The sequence below is a fragment of the Cimex lectularius genome, unplaced genomic scaffold, assembly GCF_000648675.2.
Source record: "Cimex lectularius strain Harlan isolate CLEC.00 unplaced genomic scaffold, Clec_2.1 scaffold76, whole genome shotgun sequence".
Classification (NCBI taxonomy): domain Eukaryota; kingdom Metazoa; phylum Arthropoda; class Insecta; order Hemiptera; family Cimicidae; genus Cimex; species Cimex lectularius.
The window spans coordinates 1,688,768-1,702,714 of record NW_019392636.1 but is presented as its reverse complement, the minus strand read 5'-3'; the positions used below and the strand labels follow the sequence as shown (position 1 = coordinate 1,702,714).

At 36.4% G+C, this 13,947-nt stretch overlaps 2 protein-coding genes across 2 annotated transcripts; one reads left to right on the top strand and one right to left on the bottom strand.

Moving 5' to 3' along the window:
- Positions 1–3,596: 3,596 nt before the first annotated feature.
- On the bottom strand, positions 3,597–9,664 carry LOC106669874 (tyrosine--tRNA ligase, mitochondrial). The gene is made up of 10 exons (XM_014399703.1): positions 9,430–9,664; positions 9,219–9,366; positions 5,123–5,298; positions 4,850–5,066; positions 4,630–4,708; positions 4,347–4,555; positions 4,225–4,291; positions 3,971–4,159; positions 3,785–3,910; positions 3,597–3,719 (listed from the first exon to the last, which is right to left on the bottom strand). The coding sequence occupies exons 1-10, from the start codon at positions 9,555–9,557 to the stop codon at positions 3,682–3,684; spliced, it is 1,377 nt and encodes a 458-aa protein (XP_014255189.1). The 5' UTR covers positions 9,558–9,664; the 3' UTR covers positions 3,597–3,681.
- Positions 9,665–9,694: 30 nt separating this feature from the next.
- LOC106669875 (probable DNA-directed RNA polymerase III subunit RPC6) lies at positions 9,695–13,930 on the top strand. The gene is made up of 6 exons (XM_014399704.1): positions 9,695–9,891; positions 12,712–12,832; positions 12,890–13,141; positions 13,205–13,332; positions 13,391–13,526; positions 13,594–13,930. Exons 1-6 carry the CDS (start codon positions 9,833–9,835, stop codon positions 13,864–13,866), a joined length of 969 nt encoding a protein of 322 aa, XP_014255190.1. The 5' UTR covers positions 9,695–9,832; the 3' UTR covers positions 13,867–13,930.
- The last annotated feature ends 17 nt before the right edge of the window (positions 13,931–13,947 follow it).

Here is a 13,947-nt window from a genome sequence, read left to right as displayed (position 1 = left end):
ATTAATTGAAAATAATTTATTTGGCCAAGCGAACAACGAAACAGAATAAAAATTTTTTTTTTTGACTGGGGCTTCCGACATCTAGGTCATTTCAGCCCCCAACTAAGTTTATATTCTATTTACACTTTCAAACACTACATTCATACAAATAGATACATTCATACACATAAATACATCCATACAGTACACTCATTCCGTTTGGTCGGTGGATTACTTGATATTCCTCCATCGACCCTATACTCAAACTAATCTAGATTGGGATCGATGGAGTACTTTTATAAATATTCCGCCATCGACCCCGAGCACACACTCTTACGCTCTCATCGTTCGAGGGGTGATGATGACGTTATATTTCACCCTCACCCCTCGCCATTCACGCTAATAAATACATGCACTCAGACAAAACATATATACACAGAACACATAAGACATACTATATACAATAAAAAACCCAATTTCTCCTAAAAAGCGGAACAGGGGACGCTGAAACTCGCTACCGTGTTCGAGAACTCTTCTTAAGTCCGGCGGCATCCCTACACGCTCTCTGTATGGAGCCAAGGCATGCCACGCCTCTATTATGTGGGACACATCGAGCAACCTTTCTCTGCATAAGGGGCACCTGCGCGGGCTTTGGCCCAAAAGCAGGTGCCCATGTGTCAACCGCGTATGGCCAACCCTCAGTCGGGTGAGGACGATCCCTCGTCTCCTGCTCAGATTCTGTGAGGGCCATCTACCGGTCGTGCTCTTGACTCGCAAGAGCCTCTCCGACGACCCCGCCCACTGACGCTGCTATCTTTCTTTTATCATATTTTTAACTGCGTGTTTAGCGTCAGGGAGCCTGATCGCGATGATCCGATCTGGAGGGTGGGACGTACGGGCTTTCGCCGCCTCGTCCGCGCGTTCGTTACCCTCCAGGCCGACTTGTCCGGGAATCCAGAAAACAACCACCGTTTTTCCGAGAGGCTCCAGCTCCGCGTAGAGAGGGTCCACAGAGAACGCGTCGCGTATAGCCCAGACAGCGCTCAGAGAATCGGTACTACGAGGAAGGCTGAGCCCTCCCCGGTCCGCACCGCCTCGAGAGCGTGCAAAATCGCATACAGCTCTGCCAATTATTACTATTATCCATATTTGAATTAAAGAAATTTAACGTATTTGGATGAGGGGATTACAATTACGAGGAGTAAGATAAAATATTTGTTTTGACTCGTTAGACAACATGTATTTTACCAAAAAGTCTTAGGTACATTTTGGACTTGGAGTCCTAATATCAGATTTTTTTTTTAATCAGCATTTTTGCACCATGTAATTTNAAAGAACACACAATGATCACGAACAGAATGACCGTTACAAACAAAAAAGCCAAAATATTCTACTAAATGAACACATAAGACGCCTCATAACAGGATCGTGGGTTTGTCTTGTAATCGTAAATTGCAGAAAAATTATTAAGCCTGCTGAAGCTCGCCCTCAGCTAAAAATTTACAAGCTTTTGAAAAAATCATATTCTTTTAAATAATTAGGTAAAACAAAATTATTCTGGTGAAGCCATGTTTCAGAAAACATAATTTTTCTTCTTCCTAAATGTAGTTTTTTTTTGTTTATTAGGGTTTATTCCAAAAAGCACGTGGTTTTTTATGCCTTTCCAAAAGGTTAGTTTATTTCAAAAACATGGTTTTTTTATATTGAGGGCTTTTTCTCGCCCATTATCAGGAAACCCTCGGGGTTGTGCCTCTCCCACTGCGTTTTCATCCTGTAAAACCAAAAATTGTCTCCCCTCAAAGGAGCGCAATTTTAAGAGAAAAGTGAGAAATAATTGTCTTCGTCCAGGTAATACCTTTTGTAAAAAAATAAAAAACCACGCGCTTTTTGGAATAAACCCTAATAAAAAACTCGTTTAGGAAAAAGAACAAAGAAAAAATATATATAATAATAATGAATGCATGGAATCTACAATAATTTAAAAAAAAAATGAATGAAAACCAAAAATACATAACCTTTTTAAAACTGAAAATTCGTTTTTGGATAAACTGAAAACAAAAGAAAAACCGTTTATGTACCAAAATTCGAGTTCCAGTTGGCATCGTCAGTTGTAACTTGAGAAGTAACAGTGCCAGTGAATTCAGCTTATGTTGGCGTTTTGAATAAATCAATCAGATTCATTTCCAGATTAACAGCGACATGTTTTAGTAGCAGACTGGTTTGGGGTTTAAAAAAACTAACAAATCTTCTTTCGATGTAATTATTTTCGGTGAAGCTTTTTTGCTTTGTTTAACAAATATTTTGCCATTTCTACTCCAGACAAATTGCAGTAAGCCCTGTCTCATATGCTCTCACGTCTTTCCATGAATCCTAATTGCGAGAAGACAGAACTTTGTTACTCTAAGTAGATTGGTTTATATTTTTCGCTGATTAATTTGGACCGGTTCGATTTTAATGTTTATTGTTTATGGAATATAAACAGGAATGTTTATTGGGTATAAATAATTTGTCTTAAACTATTATGCTGTACTGAGTACTTTTAAATGTTTGATACACAAGAATGTTGTAACTATTCTATTTTTAAAGCAGGAAAAAAGGTGCAATCGTATTTAGGCCATGCTATTTTCAATACCATTCTTTCTAACAAACGATCAACATCACATTCCCAAAAGAATTCTGTTATTTTTATTGAACAACTTTCGTGAAACTGTTTTGTTAATTCAGTAATAGTATTAAACTTCTGAAGTCTGATAAAAAAGGATCAGACAATCAGTACTTTTTTTTTGCGTTATGAACTATGCATATTAGCCATGTGACAATTCATATATGTGTGCTCAAATTTGGGGGGGTTATTGTGAAAAAAGGGCCAGAGGCGACGGTGGGAATCGAACCCACGACCGCGGCGTGAGAGTCTCTCATGCTAACCACTCGGCTACCGCGGTCCCTTCAAACTTCAAAAACTTTTTTTTTAATTTACATAAAAACACGTAAATTTCAAAGCTTGTGTTGAAAAGATACTAAACAATCCTTTTCTATGGTAGAATAATTCTTCTGTGTGCAAATAAATTTCCTTGAAAAATAGCATATTGGGTGATCAGTGCCTCTATTACCTTCCTGCAGTAATACAGCACCAACTACTGTTGCTAGCATCAAGCCAGTTTAAATAGCTTTCTAAAATCTGGGGCCAGCAGTTGGGTATGTGCAGGTGAGTATGGCGGAATATAGAGTACACCACAGATCTACCAAACTAGGTTAGCTTAGGTTAGGTGTTTTGGAGTAAAAGGAGGGAGGCACAGGCGGAATATTAGTACCCCAGTGGCTCCAAAATTTTAAGCTGTTCATTGTGGTATTAAAGGTAATCACTATGACTGTATTTATTAGCGTGAATAACCTAGAATAGCCTTTTCACCACATGTGGAGGGGTAAATACAAGCAGAAATCAAGTCCCAGAAGTTCCATCAAAAAGATTGCCAGGCTTCCTATGGGAGAACAATTTTTGTTGTCCTTAAGAGGAAAGGAGAAGAAAAGAAAAAAACGAGGTGGTGAAAACACGAAGTGATGGCAATACCCCTGGTAGGTAGCAAGCAAAAAATAATTGTTTGAACAACAAACAAATTAAAAAAAAAAAAATACAACTATATTTACAAAATAATTTACAATCACTTGATTATGTTAGTACATTAATAATATGTTGGGTTTTCTTTACTGCAGCCATCTAATTATCCAGAAGTTCCTCTTTCCTGTACAAATTTGAGTAAAGTACAAATTGAACAAATAAATATTTCATAGATCTTGTGAAACATACCAACTCTTAGAAGGCTAACATTGTTTGGTAAAATGTGAACACCAGGAACTAGCAGCTCTTCCGGATTTTTTGTTCTGTTGTAGTTCATGTAAAAACCTCCAGCGGTGATTATTCGATCTGCATCATCTGGAACAAAAGTATTTTTATATGCCTCAGATATAATCATCTACGGGTAAAAGATGTTACTTTCAGTTGGAAAGCATTTGGCAGCAAGGGCACACTGCTTGACCGTAATCCCAGGGCGCAAAAGTATATCCACAATCGGAGCTCCCTGGAAAACACTTGACACCTCATCTGCACTAAGTTCTGATATCATTTTTAAATCGTTGCTGTACATTGCAGTTGATGTACGTTGTGCACTTGTCAATCCTTCCTCTATAAAATAAATTTCCACTCAAAATAAAATTTTAATTATTAGGTCCTATCGTATTTATTCTTACCTCCATGGACAAGCATAGTAACTTGTTTAGCTAAAAATCTTTGAGCAGTTCGATCTTCGGGCCTAGACTGAAATTCAATAGATCAGCAACTCAAATATTTGATTGCATGATTAATTATTTACTCTGTGGACTCTCATCATTTCTTTAATAGCTCCAGGTGGTGAGAATGTCAAATAATTGAGCAAATCTTCAACTTTATCATCAGGACACCGGACGAAATACTGATAGAAATCAAAAGGTGAAGTCTTTCCCGCATCAAGCCAAATGGCGTTTCCTGCCGACTTGCCAAATTTATCTCCGGAAGTTGTTGTAATGAGAGGAACTGTGATGCCTACCATAAATGATTTATTTTGATTTATTTTATTTTGATTGCTCATAACATGATGGATAGAAAGAAGCACCTACCAAATACAGGTTTTCCATGTATCCTAGTTATTAATTCATACCCAGACATGATATTCCCCATTTGATCACTTCCGCCTACCTAAATTAACATTAACATTACCACTCTCCTTATATTCTACAATTTATCATCTTCGGTTATTTTATAATAACTTAAAATAATGCTGCTGCGAACTCCCATAAAGAAAACAATTAAAAGAAAATTAAATTATAGTTTAGATACCTGGAACCTGCAATTGTACTGTGTCAGCAAATGTAACCAGTCATAAGCTTGAAAAATCGGATATGAAAATTCTGTATAACTCATTCCATTTTCTGATGCTAATCTGGCCTCAACTGAAGAACGGTTCAGCAAAGTCCCCATTCGAAAATTTCTACCTACAGTACAGATAAAATCCACCACGTTCTTTTCTTTATACCAACTGGCGTTATCAACTACCCTGGAATTTTTCTTATAAGAGAATCTAACTTTAACAAGGAGAAAGTAAAATCATACTTGATCGGGATGAGGGGACGGTCATCCTTAAAAAAATACGTTTTGTGGTTGTCAAAAACCCTTTTGATGTTTTCAGCAATGGATTTTACATTTGCCCTGACCACCTGCTCGTGCTGTTCATCCCGATCCTTCGTCCTGCCAGATGGATCACCTACACGTGCTGTGGCTCCTCCAATCTTAAAAAAATTTATGTTGATGTTGAAACATTCATATTTTATTTTTTCTATACATTTTGAAAGTCCTTTTTTTATATTAAAAAAATTATCTCTGAAAATCAAAAATTTATTAATTCATTCTGCAGATAATGAAGTTTTCCTTCAAAAACTCAATTTTTTCAATTTATTTTCTTTTTAGAATAGAAAGGACTAAAAAAACAGGTGAAAAAGTATGAACAAATTTTTCCCTTCTATTTTTTTTATATTATTTCTTTAATTTCAACCCTAGTCCAATAATAACCATGTTTTAGTTTGGCATTTGTGGGACGGGCATAAAATAAAATAAAAATGCAGGATTAATTTGTGTGGAACCTATAACATTGATTTATGAGGATTTGGAACACCTGCTCTAGATATTGGGAGGATAGACAAATTTTGCTGGACAGAAAATATGTAATGAAGGGCTCAGTACATTCTGACAGGCAAAAAATTCCATCCAACTGATTTTTTCATTTTCTCAATAAAAGAAAATTCTGCCTTTAATTTGGCTCATTGTTTTTACCAATAAATATTTGTTTATGGTATGTTTTAAGCAGGGAATATCAATTAGAGGTAAACACACTTAATCCTTAATCCAAATCAAGGATAAAAGATTTTTCAATTTTTATTTTCTACAGAATTTAAAATGTTTGTTCAATCTCATTTGAATTCTAAAGCAATAAACTATCTAGTTTTTATCTTTGTTTTCTTAATTTCAATTGTTAAACTTAAAAATGTCAGTTAGTGTTGAGGATGTTGCGCATGGTGTGGCACTTTTTGATGATGGACTTTCCATCAGGTACGCGGCTATTGCCATCAAAGTTCCTTTACAAACTCTGCGAGATGCTGTTAGACGTTTTCAAGAAAGATCCTACCATAGAAGGCCCGGTTCTGGATGCCCTAGGGTAACAGAACTACTGGATTTTTTTTTTACCCATCCACCTCCCTGCCATACCTACCGGGGACCACGGCCACTAAACTAATTCAAATGGGATGCAAGTTTAGGAAATCTTATTGTGCTTAACGGCTTCCTTCGACCTTGCCCTGAAAGGGAAGACCCAAGGAAGGAGAACTACAGGATGTCATATTTTGACTTTGAGAATTTTGCGAAACTGGCTCCTTACTGTTGTTCAAACAATTCATCAGCTTCACGAAGTTCAAGCTTTCCAAATTTCTGAATGCATTTCTCGAAAAGATTAAATCAGTATGGACTGATGGCTTCAGAGGACCAGAAATGACCAGAACCCACAGAGTTGCTCACATTTGCTCGAGAACAGAGCCATTGATTTTTGGACGATTGGACTGCTATGTTTTTTTACAGAGAGTGTACATTTGCTCTACGGTCTCCAGATGAGCGTGAAAGAATGTGAAGAAGGTGGAATAAAGAGTACGAAGCCTACAATTTTTCCCAGAGTCAACTTTTTCAACGTACCTCAGTGATGGTGTGGGCGGGAATTTCAATGGAGAGTCGCACAGAATTGGTTGTTGTTCGTGGATGGTCTTTGAGGGCCACTCGCTATGTGGATGAAATTTTGGAATATCATGCTTTTTCTGTACTCGATGAAATCAGCGACAATCCTATTCTAATGCACAAAAATTCCCTTCCACATGTCGCTCGCATAGTACAAACGTACCTTCAACAGCATAACATCAGGGTCTTAGCCTGGCCAGCCCGTTCTCTAGACTTGAACCCCATCGAACATTTATGGGATAACCTCAAAAGACAAATTAGAGCATGTTCATCACTTCATGATACACTCCACGATTATGAAAGGAATCAACATAAAGAACGGCCTAACCTCCAGCAACTGGTAAAAAGTATGCCGAGGCGTCTTCGAGATGTAATGAAGGCTAGAGGAGGAAATACGCTATATTGAAATGTTAATTAAAAATTTAAAACAAATTTTATCTTTGTCATCGTCTTTTTTTTTTTTTCATTTTCATTAGCAATTTACTTTCTTATTTTTTTTTACTTTTTTAAACAAAGACTCAATTATTAAACGTTTTATTTATTTATTTTTTTAATTTTTTTTTTTTTTTTTTNCATTGATTTTTGGACGATTGGACTGCTATGTTTTTTTACAGAGAGTGTACATTTGCTCTACTGTCTCCAGATGAGCGTGAAAGAATGTGAAGAAGGTGGAATGAAGAGTACGAAGCCTGCAATTTTTCCCAGAGTCAACTTTTTCGACGTAGCTCAGTGATGGTGTGGGAGGGAATTTCAATGGAGAGTCGCAAAGAGTTGGTTGTTGTTCGTGGAGGGTCTTTGAGGGCCACTCGCTATGTGGATGAAATTTTGGAATATCATGCTTTGTCTATACTCGATGAAATCAGCGGCATTCCTATTCTAATGCATGGTAATGCCCTTCCACATGTCGCTCGCATAGTACAAACGGACCTTCAACAGCATAACATCAGGGTCTTATCCTGGCCAGCCCGTTCTCAAGACTTATACCCCACCAAACATTTATGGGATAACCTCAAAAGACGAATTACAGCATGTCCATCACTTCATGATACACTCCACGATTATGAAAAGACTACATGAAGAACGTCCTAACCTCCAGCGACAGGTAAAAAGTATGCCGAGTTGTCTTCAAGATGTAATGAAGGCTAGAGGAGGAAATATGCTATATTGAAATGTTAATTAAAAATCTAAAACAAATTTTATCTGTCCGTCATTTTTTTTCATTTTTCATTTTTCTTAGCAATTTACATTTCTTCTTTTTTTTAAACTTTTTTAAACAAAGACTCAATTATTAAACTTTTTTTTTGGGGGGGGGGTTTACGCTGGCATATTACCCATGAAGTTTTCTATTTTCATTTTACTGTCGAGCGGGAACGGCCGACCAGGACCAGGTCCCCGCCGCGCGCCCGCCCCACTCATTCAGCTCCATCATCTTCTTGCCTTCTAAATTTTCATGGTTGAAGATAATCAAAAAGAAACGTTTATCGACTTTAGAAATCCATAGATTATGTTAAAAGCTGATGGATTGTTGCTTATTAGGACAGATTCTAAGTTTATTGGTTTGGAAATGTTTGGGAATTTGCTCAGATTTTTTAGAAGTTTGTCTCTTTCATTTTCGTATTCTGGACATTCAAAAATTATGTGGGAAGGATTTGAAGGGCAATCGCAAATGGGACAGTTCGGAGACGATGCCAAACTGATTCTCTTCTTGTTACTACCCCATAGGCCATGATTTGTCTTCAGTCTAAAAATAAGAGAATAGAACTCCTTTGACATTCCTTCTGGGCTATTGCCTTCCGAAAACCATGTTTTTTTCTTGAGCTCGGGGAATAGTGACCTAATTGCCAACATTTGATGTGTAATATTTTTCTTGCCACAGATTTCTACAAAACTTTTCCAAAAAAATGTTCCCGTCATCTTTAGGAATTTTAATGTCAAGGGTTGGACCTGATGTTGCAGCCTCCTTTGCAAGTGCGTCCACCGTTTCATTTTGCCATAAGCCTGCATGCCCTTTCACCCAACACAATGCCACCCTTTTTCCCATGATTTTTGTCTCAAGCATTTTCCTACAGATTTGGGCAAAAATATAATTAGTTTCTGCATTTATATTGTGGGGTAATGTTATTTATTCTTTCTACAATGCTTCGACAGTCTGTGAGGATACAAAATTTAGAATCATTCAATTTTCGTATGTAATCGAGAGCGCTATCTATCGCAATTAGTTCTGCTGTATAAGCAGACATTGAAGTTGGAAGCGAATGTTGTGCCTTGTATTGATGTTTAGGGTCAAAAAGGGCATAAACTGTACATATACATATTAAACGTTAAAAACAGTGAAACTTTGATTAATATATAAATCTATATGCAAATCAAGTTACATTACAAGTAGGTGGAATTTTTTTGCTTGTCAGTGTATCTGTTTAGTAAGACTCACCAAGGCGATGACCTCGTGACCTCCTCTGTGCCAGTGGAGCAGATTCATAAGGACTAGGAGATTACCGATGTGCAGGCTGTCAGCCGTCGGGTCGAAGCCGGCATAGACGCACTGCGGCGCCGCGTTGCACAGGTCTATGATGTCCTGGCTGAAAATCACTTTAAATTAAACATCTCTGAAATATTTTATAAACCCTTTTGAAAATACACACCTCGCTGTTTTAGGAAAAATATCGTTTATCATCCCTCTCTCGGCGACCCTCATCATATTCCGGCCTGAATAATTTCTCAGAGGGCGGGTGAAGTTTCTCAGACGTGAGAATAATTTCCTATAACTCATATTTACGAAGACTGATAAAATATTAATTAAAAATTATTAATTAAACTGAAACGGAGGTCTAAAAAGTTAAGCTATCCAAGAACGTGGTTGATTAAAATAACCTCCCTCTTTCTTATCACTTTATAGCCTCCTCGGGGTTTCCTAAGATTTCTCCAGTTGTCAACGTGCTCATTTCGATTCTGGCCAAAACATGAATGGCCCATCAAAATACTAATTGACTTTTTATTAAATTTTATAGTTTATAATAGTTTAACCCAAAGATACAGCTACAGAAGATGAGTGTTAAAAAGGCGTCGACGTCGAAAGCGCCTGAGTCCGATCCCAATGAGCAAATGTGAGTTTTAAGAATTCATCCTTCTTTTTTCATGCCATTTATCAAGAAAAAATATTTTTATGTAGTATTACTTTTATTTTAAAATATTGCATTACACTCTTCTTTCGGACAAAATTATACACCTTCCCCATTCACTAGGCGCGTTATTTGTTTGTAAAAAGTTATTTTGTCTAAAGAGAGTGGAAACCTTTTAAACTTAAAGCTCTGTTTTGTATCAGGTTCTGGAAGTTTGTGTTTTTGGATTGAGGTATAAGACAATCCATTTATGTTTAGAGGACTAATTTTTCCCCCTCCCCAATCAACCTCCACGGCTTTGCCAGCTGCTCATTTGTGTAGGATCTTGCTTTTCTTGTCCTAGTTGCACGAATCTGCATCTAAAAGACCTTCACAGAAACATAGAATGTTCTGTGGTGTCCTCGTCCTGGCAATATCTGTGTAGTGTTTCTTCTGTACTCCTATTCGGGCATGTGCCTTCTTAGGTGCAGTGCCCTGTCAATAGTCCAACTAGAATCCTAGTTTGGTTTTGGGCTCATTAAGGGTCCTTTTTAAGATGTAAAAATACTTTTAAGCAAATATCAAATGTGCGGGGATAGAGTGCAGTTTTGGCTGTGATAGGACACTATGTAAAAACATCCATTTATGTTTAGTGGTCTGATTGTTCATTTTAATTATTTCAATTAATTATTCTTTTTATGTAAGGTCTTGGTTCAGGTGAAAAAGTTAGTGTCATGAGCAGGATTCGAACCTACGGTCTTCGACTGGTTAGAGGGGCGGCATATTAAGCCAAAGGTCATGGGTTCGAATCGCGCTCGAGACACTATCGTTTTCATCCCAACCAAGACCTTACGTAAAAAGAATAATTGATTGAGATATATTAATTTTTTTTTAATCTTTTTAAAAGTTTTATCATTTATTATTTCTATTTATCATTTTTATCATTTCTGTATATTAATAGTTTGTCCCCCCCCCAAAAAAAAAGTCAAAATTTTTTAGTAACCAACTGTTGAAAATGGAGAACTGACTAAGATGAAGTCATCTTGCAACAAGAAAACCCATCCGCACAGTAAGATGCATCATATTTAAAAATAATAATAATTTGATGCAAAAAATATGTGTTGTGCCTTGGCTTGGCGTACTATCAGAAATCAACCTCATTATTCAGAACTCTTTGGAGCACAGCACTTTCTCAACCAGTTTATTCACATCACAATCAGGGTGCTCAATAGAAATGAAAAATGGCAACATAGCAAAACGGTGCAGTACATATTTGTAAAATTACATAAATATGTTTCAAAATAAATGGAGTAAGTTTATTACTGTTGTAATAAACATCAAAAATATTGGCCAGATTCATAACATTAAACTATTATTTTTAATTTTCTTTCAGCGTTGTAATATCCTGAAATAATTTGCTTTTACTTTAATTTTGATAAAGTCTTATCAACTAGAATGAATATTTTTGTTTAAAAAAAAAATGATGGTGACATTGTATTTTTGTCAGATCATGTAGGCAAAATTAGTTGAGATGAGATTTCTTTGTGTTGTCTGTAAGGTTCGTTGTCATTATCAATTATAGACCTTATTTGGTTCCATTAGGTTGGTATATTAGTTGCATTTTGCCATATGCCATCATTAATGTGCCTGTAGGCAGACCACAAATGATCAGTACATCTATACAGGGTGGCCCCAATCGATTCAGCCACACTTCCAGATCTTATAGGAAATTGAACGCTGAATAAAAAAGGTCCTATGAACCTGTGTCCGCAAACCCTTCAGTTCCGAGCTACAGGCAAAAAACCATGAAAAACCACGTTTTTTGACCTTATTCGTGAAATTGTTGCGTTAGCGGCTAAAGCGTTAGCCTGATCGTAAAACAGCTTGCAACAACATCTGTAGAGGATTAATTTCTGTGTCGAATGAGATTAAAACCAGCCTGATTGGCCGAAACTTTCATTTTAGGCGATTTTTCGAAGTTAGGAGATGAAGGGGTACACAAAATTCACCATATGTGACATTTTTATCGAAAATTCACAACTTGAACGCCCTATCGAAAAATTCAGTGCCGACAATGCATCACTGCTCGAGGATGGTACATTGAACCATGATTAAAAATTAATTTTATGATAAAGCAGCTATTATAATGGTTTTTTTACAATAAATAAAATATAATGTTCATTAAAAGATGCGTACACTTTCTAAATTGTTAAGTAAGCCGTTCAAATTTTTCGTACATTATTTCAATCAGTAGGGGGAAAACAGTACCATTCGATTTGGGTGAAAAACAGTAAATTAGCCAAAATTCGAATGTTTCATGAATCGGACTGGGGTTGGTCTAATGTGACGGAGAATTCAATCAACCAACAAACAAGGTTTGTAATGGAGAATTTTTTGATAGGGTGTTCAAGTTGTGAATTTTCGATAAAAATGTTAGAAATGGTGAATTTTGTATACCCCTTCACCTCCTAACTTCGAATAATCAACAAAAATGAAATTTTTGGCCGAACAGGCTGGTTTTAATCTCATTCGACGCAGAAATTAATCCTCTACAGATGTTGTTGCGAGCTGTTTTACACTCAGGCTAACGCTTTAGCAAAAATTTCACGAATAAGGTCAAAAAACGTGGTTTTTCATGGTTTTTTGCCTGTAGCTTGGAGCTGAAGGGTTTGTGGACACAGGATAGGACCTTTTTTATTCAGCATACAATTTCCTATAAGATCTGGAAGTGTGGCTGAATCGATTGGGGCTACCCTGTATATTGTCTTAATTTATTAACTCGTATAAACAATGCAATAAAACACGTTTTTGTTTTTTATTTGGCAGTATTCTCTCAATTGCTGCAGCAGCAGGAACAAAGGGATGCTTTGACGAAGACATAGTTAAAACTTTACCTAATCTACCAGGAGAGCAGAGGGTTGCGTGCATCAATAGGCTCATTGCAAAAGTAATAACTGCTTTACATTATAGCTGCAGAGTTATTGTTGTATTTTTCTTCCTCCAGAGGTTACTCGATGTGTATCAAATAGGAAATAAAATCGCTTATAAAGCCAGGACTCCAGACAGTGACCCAGCAGATCTCAAAGGCGCCGACAATGAAGAGAAAATCGTTTACGAAATTGTCAAAGAAGCCGGTAACAAAGGGATCTGGATGAGGGATATCAGATTGAAATCTAATCTACAGCCGACTGTTTTAAACAAAATCCTGAAAAGTTTAGAAAACAAAAAGATTATTAAGGCAGTTAAATCTGTTACTGTAAGCATTGCGTTTGTACTTTTGTTTTTATTTGTACTTAATATCAGACACTTTTTGTTGCAGGCTTATAAGAAAAAAGTTTATATGTTATTTGAGTTAGAGCCAGATAGCACTTTAACGGGTGGCTCTTGGTATAGCGATCAAGATTTTGAGTCTGAATTTGTTGATGTTTTAAACCAACAATGTTACAGGTTAAACAAATAAATTTCTTTTTACAGTCCAAGAAGTTAAAAAGTTCTCTTCTTGTAGGTATTTGATAGAAATAAAACAAAAATATGAAATGGACCCGTCAAATGTGAAAAAAGGACCTGTTGCCTTTTACAACCAGATTTCAGTTCATCCAAAGCAAGTGTGTAAATTTATTTCTGATCTCGGAATTAGCAAGGTATGCATCTTTATTTTTCTGGAATAATTTGTTAATATTAAATACTTAAACATTTTCATTTTTTCAGATACCTTTATCTGAAGAGGATATAAAAACCATTTTAGATACGTTGTTGTATGATGGTAAAGTTGAAAGGCGAGTCACGTTAAATGGTGATTACACATATAGAGCTGTTAATTCAATTGTCGATTCTCCTGGTCTTGTCTCTTTACCTTGTGGAGTTTGCCCTGTAATAAAGGAGTGCAATGACAACGGAGTCGTTTCCCCATTTATGTGTCCATATTTAACGACCTGGGGTAAAAAGTCTCTTGTGAAAATGCAAGCTCCCGAAGATTTTTAACTTTTTTAAATTTGTACATAAATTTTATAAACGTTATGTAAATAAAGCTGAATTTATTATTTTACAACTTTTTTTTTATAA